The sequence below is a fragment of the Petromyzon marinus genome, chromosome 4 (assembly GCF_048934315.1).
Source record: "Petromyzon marinus isolate PM22_M1 ecotype Great Lakes invasive population chromosome 4, UKy_Petmar_22M1.pri1.0, whole genome shotgun sequence".
Lineage (NCBI taxonomy): Eukaryota > Metazoa > Chordata > Hyperoartia > Petromyzontiformes > Petromyzontidae > Petromyzon > Petromyzon marinus.
The window spans coordinates 16,204,580-16,221,891 of record NC_133670.1 but is presented as its reverse complement, the minus strand read 5'-3'; the positions used below and the strand labels follow the sequence as shown (position 1 = coordinate 16,221,891).

Below are 17,312 nucleotides of genomic sequence, written 5' to 3'. Positions count from 1 at the left end.
CAGAAAATCCATAAATATTCTATGGGTCTTTTGGTTAAGTCACATAGATAGGTTCAAAGAAAATAACAAAATTGTTATTTTGTTTTGTTTGAACCTATCTACGTGACTTTACCGAAAGACCCATAGAATATTAATTCCTGCAAGTCACGAAAGCTTTAAGTCAAGATAAAATACATACAGTGAATGTAGCGGGGAAAAGTGTGCCTCACCTGGAGAATACGGTAAAACAAATGTGTTATGTAGTTCGGTACTGTATAGTATCCATAACGTGGAAGCGGCTGTGTGGTGGCAATAAAGTTAAGACTGTAAAGACTGCCAATAAAGTTATACAAATCTGGTCACATGCTATGGTGGCATGGCTAGCGACATTAAAGTTGACTGGCCAGTGTGAAAAAGGTTACACAAATTTGGTCATACACACACCTACCAGATGATAAGATGAACTCCACACTTTTGCTTTAAAATGGATGAAAATTTGCATCTTATAATCCAGAGAACAGTAGTCTAAGCATTATATTAAAATGTTATCCAAAATTAATGTGTACTTATAAAACAATCACTTTTAAAATAAACAAAAAATATCACACAAAATGGGAATCAGTATTTGTTAAACATACATTTAACGATTTGTAACTAAAATATATGTTTAAAAAAAGATTTCCATTATGGAGGGGACACATTAAATTATTTTTGGTATTATAACCTTCCAGCCTTTATCCTGTAACTGGAATGTAACTTTTTTTCCTGAATGAACCAGAGCAGAGCTTCTAAAAATCCATTCCTCTCACCACTCCACCATCGAGCAGGGTTTAATGTTACCAATGACCAGGTACATGGAATGTGCAAGGGCTTTATTTGTCTTTCAATGGAGATTGGTAATTTAGAAACATGTACCATGGTGGACACAAAGATCGCAATATAATCCCTGAATACAAAAATAACTCAAATAAATACGTAGTTCACAACACAAATAATAACTGCAAAATCAGATGTTGCAGCACATTTTACAGTATAATGCAAGATCATGAATTTTCCAAAAATACTGGTTTTATTTGGTAACTTGTCTCATGAAAAAACACCAATAATATAAAAGCTATGGATTTGTATGGCATTCAGTGTTGTCATCTGATCAATAACTTGTGGAGGCCATCTGAAAAGTTCTTCCAAAACGTGTTCCAGGCTAACAGTAAAATGTATCGGTTATATTAAGTTTGTGGGACTTCTTTAAATAATTCCACTTGTTATAATTTTTATTTCAATGTGCCAACTATAAGGAACATATTGTTAATTCAAAACAGTATATGGCTTCTGAAACACCCACAAATGTATTTCCACTTGGGTTGCCACAATATATTTTTTCACAATTTAACACAATTATCCCATGACAATTATGGCAATGTCTCATATAACTCTCTACATCCATTTCACAATTCTATTGTTTGCAGTACAAATATTGCATACAATTTTTTTAAATTGTAGTTAATCAACACAAACCTTTCATAAGTATTTGAATCACTGAAAGTTTAAATCTGTCAGCTCATATAACATGCATGCTGCAAGTTACACAAATATTATTTAAATGAGCTGTAAAGATGATGACGTAATATAGCCATCAAGTCATCAATAACGCCACAAAACATTTTGCAAAGCACTAATTTAACTGGCATTTTTTTTACTTTAATTACTGTGCTTTTGAAATTTAAGAAATGTTGCCAAAAAAGTGTATTTTGTTGAAAAACGGATGATCCAATCATCATGCATGTTAAATATCGTATATTGTTATATTGTCATATCACGGCAACCCTACTTATCAGACAGAAATCCATGACTCCATCCTTAGGATGGTGGTGATAATCACTCGTGCACGCCGGTCACACAATGCCCTTTTCCTTCAGCTCATCTTGAACACGTTTCAGGTAATCCGGGTCTGGATAGCCAAAGCTAAAATAGATTAACAAACAATGATGTAATGAGTGCCAATGGATATAGCTTTAGATCACCAGTAAACAATACATTAAGACTGAAATGAAATTTTAAATAATAAAACTTGGTAAAACATTATTTTTAAAACATTAACAATGCAGTGGTTTATACAAATTGAGAGAGCATACAATCACAAAGAACACATCATTTAGTTTAATAATGTACACGTGGGAATATCGCACCAAAGCTATTGTCACAACTGCATGTCAGGTGTAGTATCTGCAGCTACATTGAGTAAAGTGTTCTCGTGCCATTAGCTAACCGAGGTAAACTACAAAAGACTGTAGCATATTAAATAAAACATTTTGGTCCTCCATTCTCTGCCAGGTTAAGTTATGACAATGCTAGGTAAGGGTGCAACTTAGGAGCTAAAGAGAGACCCTCTAGAGAATGTTGGGCTACTCTTTCAGGCTAGTCAGGTACCTTTGAAGAGGTGAGAGTACCCACACATTTCCCCACCACAGAACCTGCTGAATGACTTAATGTATCCACTTATACTGCTGGGTGGACAGTGGCAGGGGGGATCAAAGAAACCTGCACATTTGCAACTGTCGTGCCGGGAGATAAAATCGAACCAGCGACATCTGGATTGTGCAATTACAGAATGGCAGCATTCCATAAATGCTAGCATATTTCTGCAAATGTTGTCCAGTCATCACACAAGGTCATCAACTGCTAAGATTTTACTCAAAGATTTGGTAATTTCTACCCGCCTTACTTTATGGGCCCGCCTCGGATGCTGGTCTTGTGGTGGATGTCATTCCAAGTGACAATGTTGTCTATGCCGGTGGTGCGCGATACACCCACAGTGAAGATGAGCCTCTGTTTGAAGGCTCTTTTCAGCAGTTGCAGTACGTGGTTTCCTTCCGTGTTGTCTGGCAGGTATGCGATGCGCATGGTGCCATGATAAGCCATACCTGGCTGTGGGTGCTCAGGCTAAAATAGACAAATTCATGCAATTCAGCATATCGTCAGTGTGAAAATGTAATACTGTTAAATCAAGATAAATATATATTGTGAACTTCATGTGGTGGTACTTACCCCTTGTATTCCACTCGGAATGGAATAAGTAATTTCAATAGTGCCACAGAGTGGATAGCCTGGAAGGTGGCCTGATGTGGTGTTGACCGTCATGTTTGCATTTATGGGTTGGTTACCAACAATAGTCCCATATGACTTGCTGCATATAGGACAAACAGGCCGAATCTTGGAAGCCATATCTATGCATTCACGACAAAAAGCATGTTTGCAATTTGGCAGTGTATATTTTTCCGTAAAATCACACAAGCAGATGGGGCACATTTCGTCACTGTCATTTTCTTTGCTGGATTTCTGGTCTTCATTGGATTCTTTGCTTTTGCTACTCTCACCTTCATCTTTACCGTTTTCTTTAGACTTTAAAAGCTTAGGGCAAACATCATCACCTGCACTCAGTGTCCTTTTTAAGGACTGACCAGATGACTGTTGGGAATGCACAATCTTCCGGAATTCTTCCAGGGCCGATGCTGGCTGCTTCCCTTTCCCGACGAAGCGGACACCCTTACTTCCTTTAATTTGGTAAACATCAGGAAATTTTTGTGAAATTAAAGTGTCAGCTCGACTCAGCAAACAGTGTCCCTTGTGGAGATTAACATCACTCCAAGAGATATGGGTAGCCTGCAGCTCAGCCTGTTCATTATCGTACAGTGACATGAATTCTTCTTTTGCAACTTCGTTGCCAGGTTTCAAAGTGACGTTGCAAAGTGATGGAAGTATCCCATCACTTATTTGAAAATCGACACTACAAAAAAGCTTTAAATTACGTATCTCCTTAGCCATCTTCTTAAACATGAATTCTACAATATCTCTGTCTAAATTTTCAAACACATGGTTTGGCTGAGTGAAACCTGTCGCCATCCCGAAAAATAAAAGGTATGTTACTAGAATACAATAAACCTAGTCTTCAAATTGTACACGCAACTTCTTATGCAGTGGTACTGCAAGTCTGTAAAATACAAATGATAAAATTAGTTCATACAGTGGGTTCATTAGCATTCCTTCCTAGAAAGCGGTATCAATTGGTAGCTATAGAATTATATATGCTGGTATGGTGTAGTGTATGCAATTAACAAGCGAGATACAGTATATGATCTAATTCTATCACTTATGGAAATCTCTGAATTAACAGCCAACATAACTCAAAAAAATATCCAGCTCCACTTCATTCTCGATGGCAAAAACAATTACTTGGCTCTGCCGATTTCTGGAGTAATAAAACCAGCACACTGCCCCAGATATTTCCCCTTTTTAGAGTAACGAAGTCAAGGAGTCAAGACGTCTCCGGACTCGTGAGCATGGAGCCGGCGCTTGACCAGTGATGGGAAATTCCACATTCTTTTCGTGGGGTCATTCTGTGCTTCGAAGTGCCATCCACGTGTTCTTTAATCTTCTGCGAAATGAAATGTGTTGGGCTCAAATTCCCTCCATCCTGTACGGACCGCTTTCCTTTAAAAGTCACCGAGCACGAACTCCCTTCACGAAGCTTGCACCCCCGAGAATGCTGAACCATATTACGCGGTAGTGTAACGATTATTTTATTTATATCGATCTTCTAGGCCAGTGTTCTTCATTGGAAGGCCCGCGGGCCACTGGCGATCCCAGACAACACACAAATGTGAGCCCCCCTCCATTATCATCATCGCGCTGATGTTAAGCCCCCCAATGATTTCGAATGTGAGGCGGCCCTCACACCGACGATGTCTTATCGGCGAAAGTGGCGGCCCCCCTCTCTGAAATTTTACATTTTTCTCAGATTGTAAATGTTGTGGATTTGCTCTCCAACACACCTGTGTGCTGTCCTAGTAACACGAACCGTCATGTTCTGTTTACGTGACAACACTTACTAAATTGGGTGGTGGCGGGTTTGACGCCACATTCATACGTACGCGATCTCACCCGACAACAACAAACCTCTGTATTATGGATAACATCGGTCGCGGAAGCCTACGTGTTAAACCAATTCGCTAAGAACAACAACAAGGAATTCTTCCGATCGCCGCGTTTGTTCCGACGGATTCCTGTGTCGCCCTCCAGCCGCGCGAGGTCGCTGCACAGAACCGCGACGGCAAAACAAAACCAGCGCGGAAATCCCTGCGGAGACGACAAAGACGACGACTCCCCCCACACAACCCTCACCCCACACGACTCCCACACGACGACTCTCACCCCCACGCAACTCCCACGACGACTCCCACCCCCACACGACCCTCACACGACTCCCACACGACGACTCTCACCCCCACACGACCCTCACACGACTCCCACACGACGACTCTCACCCCCACACGACTCTCACCCCCACACGACTCCCACCCCACACGACGACTCCCACCCCACACGACGACTCCCACCCCACACGACCCTCACACGACAACTCTCACCCCACACGACTCCCACACGACGACTCTCACCCCACACGACTCCCACATGACGACTCTCACCCCCACGCAACTCCCACGACGACTCCCACCCCACACGACCCTCACACGACAACTCTCACCCCACACGACTCCCACACGACGACTCTCACCCCACACGACTCCCACATGACGACTCTCACCCCCACGCAACTCCCACGACGACTCCCACCCCACACGACGACTCTCACCCCCACACGACAACTCCCACCCCACACGACGACTCTCACCCCCACACGACAACTCCCACCCCACACGACGACTCTCACCCCACACGACGACTCTCACCCCCACACGACAACTCCCACCCCACACGACGACTCTCACCCCCACACGACAACTCCCACCCCACACGACGACTCTCACCCCACACGACAACCCTCACCCCACACGACGACTCCCACCCCACACGACGACTCTCACCCCCACACGACGACTCCCACCCCACACGACGACTCCCACCCCACACGACAACTCTCACCCCACACGACGACTCCCACCCCACACGACGACTCTCACCCCCACACGACGACTCCCACCCCCACACGACAACTCCCACCCCACACGACAACTCTCACCCCACACGACAACTCTCACCCCACACGACGACTCTCACCCCACACGACGACTCCCACCCCACACGACGACTCCCACCCCACACGACAACTCCCACCCCACACGACAACTCCCACCCCACACGACAACTCTCATCCCACACGACAACTCTCATCCCACACGACGACTCCCACCCCACACGACTGCCACCCCCACACGACGACTCCCACCCCACACAAACTCCCACCCCACACAAACTCTCACCCCACACGACGACTCCCACCCCCACACGACGAGCTGTTCGAACCGCCAAACGCGACGTAAATGTCCTTTAAAAAGACTCCCGACGATCGCTCGCGGTGTTCTCGACGACGACACGCATGGTTGTACTGTACTTCTAGGCTACCGTGTCGTTGTACTGTACTTCTAGGCCACACGCATTGTTGTACTGCACTTCTAGGAGACAGGCGTCGTTGTACTGTACTTATAGGCTACACGTGTCGTTGTACTGCACTTCTAGGAGACACGTGTCGTTGTACTGCACTTCTAGGAGACACGTGTCGTTGTACTGCACTTCTAGGAGACACGTGTCGTTGTACTGCACTTCTAGGAGACACGTGTCGTTGTACTGCACTTCTAGGAGACACGTGTCGTTGTACTGCACTTCTAGGAGACACGTGTCGTTGTACTGCACTTCTAGGAGACACGTGTCGTTGTACTGCACTTCTAGGAGACACGTGTCGTTGTACTGCACTTCTAGGAGACACGTGTCGTTGTACTGCACTTCTAGGAGACACGCATTGTTGTACTGCACTTCTAGGAGACACGTGTCGTTGTACTGCACTTCTAGGAGACACGTGTCGTACTGTACTTCTAGGAGACACGTGTCGTTGTACTGTACTTCTAGGAGACACGTGTCGTTGTACTGCACTTCTAGGCTACACCGTGCGTCGTTGTACTGCACTTCTAGGAGACACGTGTCGTACTGTACTTCTAGGAGACACGTGTCGTTGTACTGTACTTCTAGGAGACACGTGTCGTTGTACTGTACTTCTAGGAGACACGTGTCGTTGTACTGCACTTCTAGGAGACACGTGTCGTTGTACTGTACTTCTAGGAGACACGTGTCGTACTGCACTTCTAGGAGACACGTGTCGTTGTACTGTACTTCTAGGAGACACGTGTCGTTGTACTGTACTTCTAGGCTACACCGTGCGTCGTTGTACTGCACTTCTAGGAGACACGTGTCGTTGTACTGTACTTCTAGGAGACACGTGTCGTTGTACTGCACTTCTAGGAGACACGTGTCGTACTGTACTTCTAGGAGACACGTGTCGTACTGTACTTCTAGGAGACACGTGTCGTACTGCACTTCTAGGAGACACGTGTCGTTGTACTGTACTTCTAGGAGACACGTGTCGTTGTACTGTACTTCTAGGCTACACCGTGCGTCGTTGTACTGCACTTCTAGGAGACACGTGTCGTTGTACTGTACTTCTAGGAGACACGTGCCGTTGTACTGCACTTCTAGGAGACACGCATTGTTGTACTGCACTTCTAGGAGACACGTGTCGTTGTACTGCACTTCTAGGAGACACGCATTGTTGTACTGTACTTCTAGGAGACACGTGTCGTTGTACTGCACTTCTAGGAGACACGTGTCGTTGTACTGCACTTCTAGGAGACACGTGTCGTTGTACTGCACTTCTAGGAGACACGCATTGTTGTACTGTACTTCTAGGCTACACCGTGCGTCGTTGTACTGCACTTCTAGGCCACACGTGTCGTTGTACTGCACTTCTAGGAGACACGTGTCGTTGTACTGCACTTCTAGGAGACACGTGTCGTTGTACTGCACTTCTAGGCCACACGCGTCGTTTTACTGTACTTCTAGGAGACACGCGTCGTTGTACTGTACTTCTAGGCTACACCGTGCGTCGTTGTTCTGCACTTCTAGGCTACCGCGTCGAACTACGGCACACAATGATAGTCGAGTTCACAATCACTCAATGGGGCGGTGGGATTACGACGCGATCTGACGGCGTAGCATCGCCACGTCGAGCGCGCCAACGTCAACACAACAACAACACACGCCACCGCCATGCTACACAGACGCGACATCGTTTCGCGGTCAGCTCGATCGAGTTTTCGATTACAATTCTGAAGTTCACGTCGGGAGATCGAACATCGAACGACTGCATCCTCGGTACGCACCACCTGGGCCCCCCCCCCGCAGCAGGCGCCTGTTTCCCCGCGCTGCCGATTCGGCTGCCGATTCGCGCCTTGATCAACCGAATCAATCCCCCGCCGCGATTCATTTTACAAACGATTGATCAATTTTTCCCCGTAAAAAAAAATGTCTGATAATTATGATAATAACACGAATAGTAATGAGAATTAAAAGCGAACCTTTTTTTTGTATTGTTGAGACGTGAAGGAAAAAGTTTGAGGTTTGTTTGTTTGTTTTAAAGCGCGGCGATCCCCTTGGAAGACGGTAACGAAATGAAACTTTTGTGCGACCTGAGCAGGGGGGGGGGGGTTTCCGAGCAATGACGTCACAGTTCCTACCACCCCCACGTGACGCCTGTAGTGTCACGTCGATGAAATGTGTTTTTATGCGCATGCATAATGATGTAATGGTTACCATACGAATAACCCCACCGGTAATTGGATGCCCATTGTAATTCACATGCATGCATTAAGTGACGACATCAAATTTATTCCTCTATTTAAGAACGAAACAGGAGGATTTATACACAAATGTGTCTCTTGGCTGATGATGCTAGCTGTAATTGCGTACTGGCTAAACGTCGTCCTCGAATTGTAAATGTTGCGGATTTACTCTCCAGCACACCGGTGTTGCTATACTAGTGACGGATTGCCATGTTATGTTTACATGGCAAACCTTACCAATTTGCCGAGTCGGGTGGTGGCGGGTTTAACAACACATGTATATTTACGCGATCTAACCCAAACACTTCTTATGAAATGGTTTATCATTCACCAAACTCGCTCTATCCACTGCTAATCTAAGTCATCAACCTCCCAGTGCCTCCCATCCCCCCAACTCCCCCTGATGCCACTCGCTTAGGGGGTAGGCAACCTGCGGCTGCATGCGGCTCTTTTCTAGGACTGCAGTTACGGATTTTGAAATTCGAAAATAAAATGTCTCTTCTTGCTATTTGTTGCCTGACCCCTGACCATGGGAGTCCAGTTCACCATGGGAGTCCAGTTTACCATGGGAGTTCAATTCACCATGGGAGTCCAGTTTACCATGGGAGTCCAGTTCACCATGGGAGTCCAGTTTACCATGGGAGTCCAGTTTACCATGGGAGTTCAATTCACCATGGGAGTCCAGTTTACCATGGGAGTCCAGTTTACCATGAAAGTCCAGTTTACCATGGGAGTCCAGTTTACCATGGGAATCCAGTTCACCATGAAAGTCCAGTTCACCATGGGAGTCCAGTTTACCATGGGAGTCCAGTTTACCATGAAAGTCCAGTTTACCATGAAAGTCCAGTTTACCATGGGAGTCCAGTTTACCATGAAAGTCCAGTTTACCATGGGGGTCCAGTTTACCATGGGAGTCCAGTTTACCATCATGGGAGTCCAGTTTACCATGAAAGTCCAGTTCACCATGGGAATCCAGTTTACCATGGGAGTCCAGTTTACCATGGGAGTCCAGTTTACCATGGGAGTCCAGTTTACCATGAAAGTCCAGTTTACCATGGGAGTCCAGTTTACCATGGGAGTCCAGTTTACCATGAAAGTCCAGTTCACCATGGGAGTCCAATTCACCATGGGAATCCAGTTTACCATGGGAGTCCAGTTCACCATGGGAGTCCGGAGCCGCATGCGGCTGGCTCACTAAGGACTGTTTCGTGACTTTATTAAGGATCACCGTCTCGTATCCACATACAATTGCAGCTCTTGCAATATTGCGGGGTTCGTTTTTTTACCGAATCCGACAAAAATGTCCCTTGTTGTTTTGTTTGCCGACCCCTGCACGAGCTCCTGCATACGAGTTGGGCGCGTTACCTTATTTGGCTTTCCACATTCCATCCATCAGCTTAATCAGCCAATTGTTTTTTTTTATTACGCTACAGTATCAGAATGCATCTGGCGGCATCGTCGCAAAGTTGGTAACATTGGCCAAACCGAAACCCCAGAAAGCGAAGTTGCGGTGTTTACAACACGGGACGTTGCGCAACATTTGAATAATGTCATATACTGTATGTGTACGAATAATACACTGCCCAACGTATACGCAGAATCTGAATCAGTATTTATGCTGGAGGAATCCAATGAGCTATGAAGCTATTTTTCACAGATGTCCAATATCAGTCCACATGCTGGCAATTGTATTTTTTTTTACCAGGGCACACGGTGTTCGTGTTGGCTCTTGCTTACAACCATGCAATTCTAGATTTAAAGCTTTCGGTAAAGTCACGTAGGTAAAAAGAATAGAAGACATGCACTTTGACAGCTATGGCGTGTTAAGAGCATGAAACCAGGTTATGCCGTTTAATTAAATTGAATTAGTTCTAGATAAATAGCACTTCACATACCAATGAAAAGGCCCCCTAAATCAGGAGCTAGAGTGTTGCCAAGTTAGAAAGGGGCTGATCCACATGGTATGGAAGCTCATTCACAAATACTAACCTAATGTACCAGCTGCAGGGAATGGCTTTTGTGAACTGCAGTTACATTGAACTTAAAATGTAGGTTTTCAGTTGATCCCGAGTTTAGAGTGCCTGAAGATCAAAGCAATTTGAACAAAACGTCGTATGTTGATGTTAAATTCAGTCCTGTCTTGAGCTAGTGGGAGAGCTTTATTGGTCAGAAATTGATCAACACATTGGCCCGTATAAATGTTTGTCAACAATAATGTTGACATAACACTACCACGTGGCCTAACTTAAAAATAAAATATGGAAAATGTAATTTACATTGTCTTTCGACCATAATCTCAGGCATGAGTCACTGCTATGTTGAATGAACACTGACCAACAGTGGTTTGTAATACACATTCACTTTAATAATGCAATCAATTGCGTAATATCACAAAACGTGCATTTCTGCAATATGCATATTAGAGTACAGCATTTCCCTTCTAACCCGAGTGTAATTCGTGCCGGTAATATTCCGTCTGCAATGTGCCTGTGCTTTACAATGACTCCTAGGCCATGGTCGTGATCATCTCACCTAACAGCTCACCGAACTGAAAGTATCTTAGCAGTACCAATCCGGTACGAGAGAGGAATATTTTTGATCTGGCAAAACTGTTTCAGATTGTAGAATGCTTAGCCATTTCTGTCACTGCAGGGATCTCTTGCAGTTACAGTTATGTAAATGCCAAAGTTATTTTAAATTCCTATTCCCTCCCCATATTAGACGATAAAAATCAGAACTCACGAAGTGCCTTCTAAACCAGCGTAGGGTTTCCGCAACATGGTTATATATTTCGTATGATGCAAGATCAAGAATAATCGCATTTCCCATTTTTGATACTGTAATATTATATAGTGTTTGATGGTTTTATTGATTTTTTTTCATAACACGTTTTAAAAAAAAATATACCTTACCCATTAAATATATTCTTTGGCAGCCGTGTTGAAAAGTAAATGACACCATGGCAATTACAGTAAATGACAAAATCATCTTGCAGTGCAATTAATTAGTTATCGCATAGCTGACAGCAATTGCGTTATAGATTGTAAAGTTTCAATGATTACACCATTTTTGGCAGGCCTATATTGAGTGCAGAGAAGATAAGTTTGTCAACATTAAAACAATAAACTAAGAAAGAGTACTATATCCTAAGGGCTGCACTGCAAATGGCAGATTTTTTTTAATCAAAGCACAACACGTGACAACCTTCATTGGCTCCATCAATGACATCGGATGCAACATTTCAATGTTCAATCGTAGCATTCTTTATACAATACGTTAAAATGTGACGTAATATAAAATAAAAGAGGTATGATTTATAGAAAACTCACAAGTACCTCCGATGCATTTACTGTATTATCATTTTGGTGTCATTCTGCTGATATAAACCATAATGAAAGTATAGTATACTTGCGAAGCAATTAATTCAGTATTGATATGAAGGAAGTGCTTTGAGGATGTAACTTTGAGAACACAATCAGTGGTAAATCCAGTATATGTTAAATATGAAGTTTATAGTTTTAATAGAACAAAACAAATTCTATGGTTACAAAATAATAGGAGAGGGAAAACTATCTTTTTATTTACTTTCCAGAATTTATCCTGAAACCGCAAAAAAAATCACTCTTGTCATAGAGCATGTTTTTGCTTTTACCTATCATCAGGAGCATGACGTGCAACAGCTGCATTTGTGTTTGAATGGAGATTGGTAAATGTGGAAACTGTACCATGGAGGGCACAATAACAGGGATAACAAGCCTTAAATAAAAGAAAAACTGAAGACAATAGTTTGTTATACAACTGGTCACTGAAAAATCAGATGTTGCAGTACATGTTACATAATATATAGTATTAAAGAAGTCCCAGAAGTGTTACATTTATTTTGTTACTTTGTTCACGTGAAAAAATATTCACGTGATAAAAATATATACAGTGTATATGAAACCTACTGTATTGCATTTACATTTGCCATCTGATAAAAATATGAAACTTACTGTATTGCATTTATATTTGCCATCTGATTTAAAAAAATAATGTGTTGGCAGCATATTTTCACTTTTACAAATAAGTTCCAGATGTATTTGTGAATGTGATGTCATCCATGTCTTATTTTAAAAATATATAATTCATATTTAATGTGGCAACTGTACATTAATTTATCGTTATGGTAAACCGGTGCATAGCTTTTGGAACACGTAAGTAAATTATCAAATTGAAAACCATTCTTCATCAACCTCATCTTCATTTGATTTGTGATGACCACTTATTCACGACGTTGGTCACACAATACCCTTATCCTTCAGGTCATCTTGGACACGCTTCAGGTAATCTGGGTCAGGATAGCCATAGCTAAAATAGATAAAGAAAAGAACGGAAAATATATCAATGGATTTTGCTGAATATCACTGGCAAATAATACTTTAACTATTAATTTAAAATAATACAACTCACTCCCCAATGTTTTTATTTTAAAACACTGGGGAATGGTAGTTTACCCACTGGACTCTGTAACTTAAGCATTTTGCTCCTCGGCACTATTAGGTTTTTGTTTTAATGACAATTCTACTCTCGCATACATTTTCAAACATAGACTGTATCCAACTAACCAACCTCAATTCTCATCCAAGATGTCATTCATTCTAAGATTAGCAAAATAAAATTTTCCCGCCTTACATGAAAGGTCCACCGTAAATGCTGGTCTTGTGTTCGATGCCATTCCAAGTGACGAAGTTGTCGACGCCAGTGCTACGTGATACACCTACAGTGAAGGTGAGCCTCTGTTTGAAGGCTTTTTGCAACAGGAGCAGTACGTGGTTTCCTTCCTGATTGTCTGGCAGGTATGCAGTCTGTGACATGCCACGATAAGCCTTTCCTGGCTGCGGGTGCTCGGGCTAAAGGTGTGAATTAGAAGAACATCATATCAACGGTAATTATAATAACATAAACACTTCAAAAAGGTAATTATTAAACCAAGATAATAATTAATCATGCATATCATGTAGTAATACTTACCCCTTGAACTCCATGTGGAATTGTGTAACTAATTTCAATCCTCCCACAGGTTCGATAGCCTGGAAGGCGGTCTGATGTTTTGTTGACAGTCATGGTTGCATTTATGGGTTGGTTGCCTAAAGTATTTCCATATGGCTCGTTGCACATAGGGCAAGCAGGCCGAACCCTAACAGCCATATCTATGCAACTGCGGCAAAAGGCATGTCTGCATTTTGGCAATATATGCTTTTCTTTAAAATGTGTTAAACAGATGGGACACTCGTCTCCCCTCTCATTTTCACTTCTGGATTCCTGTTCCTCATTGGCTTCTTTGGTTTTGTTCCTTTCTCTTTCGTCTTTACTGCTTGCTACAGAGTTTAAACTCTTCCGGCCATTGTCATCACCTCTACGCTGCGATCTTTTCAGTGAATGACTGTGTACCTGTTGGGAATGCACAATCTTTCGGAACTCTTCCACGGCTAATTTTGGAAGATTTCCTTTGCCAACAAAGCGGACACCCATGTCATCTTTAATTTGGTAAACATGAGGAAATGTTTGTTTAATGAATGCGTCAGCTTGATACAGCAAATGGTGTCCCTTAGGCAGATTAATGCTACTCCAAGAAATATGTGCTGCCTGCAGCTTAAGAAGCGCTTTTTCATACAGTGCCACGAATACTTGGTTCGCCACTTTATCGAAGGGCTCCAGAGTAATGTTGCACAGTGAATTAAGTATGCCATCACTAATTTTAAACGTGACACCGTGCTTCTTATTCAGATGATCAAAAGCCTCATCCATCTTCTCGAACATGAATTCCACAATATCTCTATCTAAATGTTCAATCAAGTGGCTAGACAGACTGAAACCTGCTGCCATCCTGAAATGTAAAAACGATGCGATTCAGATACAATAATAAGTCTTGTCTTCAAATTGTGTGCGCACCTTGACGCAATGGAATAACAAGCCTGTGAAATACAAATGATAGGTAATACAGTGAGTTCATAAATTATACAGTTTTCCCCATAAAATGTTAACTGGTAGGTATTTTAAAGACACTTAACAGATGCCGGCATGGCTCAGCCTTTAAAAAGAATAACCCAGCTATATTTTATTGGAAAAGAACAGGAACGATTAATATTCCACTGCTTACAGAGATACATCCAAATAACAATTAAACATTAAATGTTGGAAAATATCCATCTCTGCTTCATTCTAAATGACATGACCAATGAATAAACTATCCTCATTTCCGGGCTAATACAACACCATACTACCCCATGTTCCACTTTTTAAAAACAAAGTCAAGGCAGCTCCCGACTCAGACAAGCATGGGGTGGCAACCGAGATATTGATTTACAGTCCACATTCCTATCATGGTGTCAATCTATCCATCAGACACCTGCATTTACCTCTCGTATGTAAGTCTGACAAATTGGCTGCTTGTTAACTCAAACGCCCTCCATCTGTTCAAATCTTGAGCTTACGCTTTAACTTTATTTTATTGTAAGGAACACTTGAAGTCATCGAGAAGTTTTACTTTTAATCCCTTGCCTCTTTCCCAACACCCTTCCGTCTAAAACCTTCTCTCGTAATGTCTTCACCTCTGATAATGTCCCAGCCCATGGAAACAGAGTCCGTAGCAAGGATACTAAACCACAGGCTCTATTACTATATTACTTGGAATCTAAGTTTAGGCGACTACAATGGTAAAAAAATCAACTTCCGGAAAATGACAATTCATCGCATCGCCGAGTCAATGATTAGACCCCTAATTATAACCACGATTATAGCAACGAATTAAATAGTAATGAGCGATTATACTTTAAAATGTTAATCCATAAAAACCACACTACAACAAACCTCTGAGACGTGAAGATGCATCAAGCAGTGTCAGAAGCGCGGCGAACTCGGGCCAGAAGGGGCAAAATGAAACTTACAGGGCCACAGAGCGGGGGTTTCTGAGCAATGACGTGACACTACTTCCTACCACCATTCTTTAGTGGCTGCCCAGCCACGTACAAAAACTTTAGTTTTCCTCATCATCAGCCATGCTCTATCAGCTGCTGAATCTAAGTCACCATCACCTACCCAATTTCCCCTGATGCCACGAGCTCATCTCATCGCTCCTTCTCCGCGGTGGTCGTCCACCGTAGCAGCGTTCCATCCTTTGGCTTCCACATTCCATCCATCGGCTTAATCAGACACTTGTTTTTATTACGCTACAGTATGTATACTGGATGAATCCAATGAGCTATATAGATGTACGGTATCAGTCCACATGCTGGCAGTTGTAGTTTTGTTAAACAGGACGCACGGCGTTCGTGTTGGCTCTTGCTTACAACGGAAGACACTTCGCATTCCGATTGAGATAATTTACTGTCAGAAATCGCACCTCCTGGCTTTGACGTTCCTCGAAGACACTGGTGTAACAATAACAATCTCACGACAACACCAGCAGGCCGATGTAGGCATCTCCTTCATGAACAGAACATTTAAGACAAAGCCACAGCAATAATGCCACTGTGGACACACAAATCAAACCACATAGCAATCCCCACTGTAGACTACGCGTCTTCAGCGGAGGAGCAGCAAAACTTCACGAACTCCTGAAGCCCCCCCCTACCCCTCGTTGCGGCTGACAGACCTCGGCATTGGCATTGATCTCCTGAACATACTGCCGTCATACGCAAGAAAGGAGTTGCACAACATACATTCACACGCAATATACAGTACGAGAAAACACAACCATGAAGTGCACGCTGGCTTGCAATGTGTAAGTACTGCAGAGACGTTTAAGCATGACCGGTTCATGCGGTTGCGTTCTGGAAATCCCCGTGAATGCCAGCATGGGATATTGGAGCTGTTTACAAACGCCCAAGGTCATCACAGAGGTCAACAGCAGTTGTATTACTGATACGGCACTATATAGTGCCTGAGTGCGTGTGAGTCAACAAGCAGAACTACTGCGGTATACTGTCGTGAAATGTGTGCAGCACATACAGCACGTTTTGTCCACCCACTGCTGGATGAGGACCCCCCCCTCCACCACCGTGCCATGCGTCTCGTAGGGTTTGTTTTAACCATACTTCACCACGCTAGTCTGTAGTGCGGTTTGGTGAAGGCGGGAAGCATAGAAGTTCTGCACTGTGCAATAACTGATGTTGTATGCTGTATAGCCGATAACAAATTGCCATGCGTGGTGGCCCCCCATATAAGCCCTAATCCAGGCTCAAACTCGCTTAGCTTTCATAGATCTGACGAGATGGGGGAGTGCATTGCGGGCGATTTGGAAATACGCAGTAGTGTAGCAATAGGGATGCACAGTGCACATTCATATTATTATGAATTGTCAAAAAATGTGGGGTTGCGAATCAACATTCAATGATCTCTTTTTTGTATTAATCACGGTGTAGATTTTAAACTTCTCGTTTCACCTCATTGAGCATAAAGGTAATATAAGCACATCGTTTTCATGTGATTTTCAAACACGCTGCAATCGAATATAGGTATAGGCCGAGCAGTCGAGAGGGCAATAGAGTGCCGAGGGTCATCTGGGCTGCGTTTGAGTTTTAATGGCTCAGGAACGTGTCGGTGTTGCCACCTCCATGACGTGCAAAAGTCACCAAAAGAATCTCGACAACTCACCCAAACACATTA

The 17,312-nt window shown here is 43.2% G+C and overlaps 1 protein-coding gene across 4 annotated transcripts; it reads right to left on the bottom strand.

Annotated features, from left to right (window-relative positions):
• Positions 1-11,009: 11,009 nt before the first annotated feature.
• On the bottom strand, positions 11,010-16,508 carry LOC116938614 (uncharacterized). 4 transcript variants are annotated; one of them, XM_032945956.2, is made up of 4 exons: positions 15,516-16,508; positions 13,677-14,620; positions 13,338-13,555; positions 11,010-13,013 (listed from the first exon to the last, which is right to left on the bottom strand). In XM_032945956.2, exons 2-4 carry the CDS (start codon positions 14,529-14,531, stop codon positions 12,944-12,946), a joined length of 1,143 nt encoding a protein of 380 aa, XP_032801847.1. In that variant the 5' UTR covers positions 14,532-14,620; positions 15,516-16,508; the 3' UTR covers positions 11,010-12,943. The 4 variants fall into 4 exon arrangements, with proteins under 4 accessions (XP_032801847.1, XP_075914709.1, XP_075914701.1 ...); XM_076058594.1 differs by having other exon boundaries at positions 13,677-14,532; XM_076058586.1 differs by having other exon boundaries at positions 15,744-16,508.
• Positions 16,509-17,312: the final 804 nt, after the last annotated feature.

Excerpts from the sequence above, each read along its gene's own strand:
- LOC116938614 (XM_032945956.2), bottom strand. The coding sequence starts at position 14,531 with ATGGCAGCAGGTTTCAGTCTGTCTAGCCACTTGATTGAACATTTAGAT. Across the intron at positions 13,556-13,676 it reads TTCCACATGGAGTTCAAGGG|CCCGAGCACCCGCAGCCAGG; the intron begins GTAAGTATTACT and ends TCACACCTTTAG. Across the intron at positions 13,014-13,337 it reads ATTTACGGTGGACCTTTCAT|CTATGGCTATCCTGACCCAG; the intron begins GTAAGGCGGGAA and ends TATCTATTTTAG.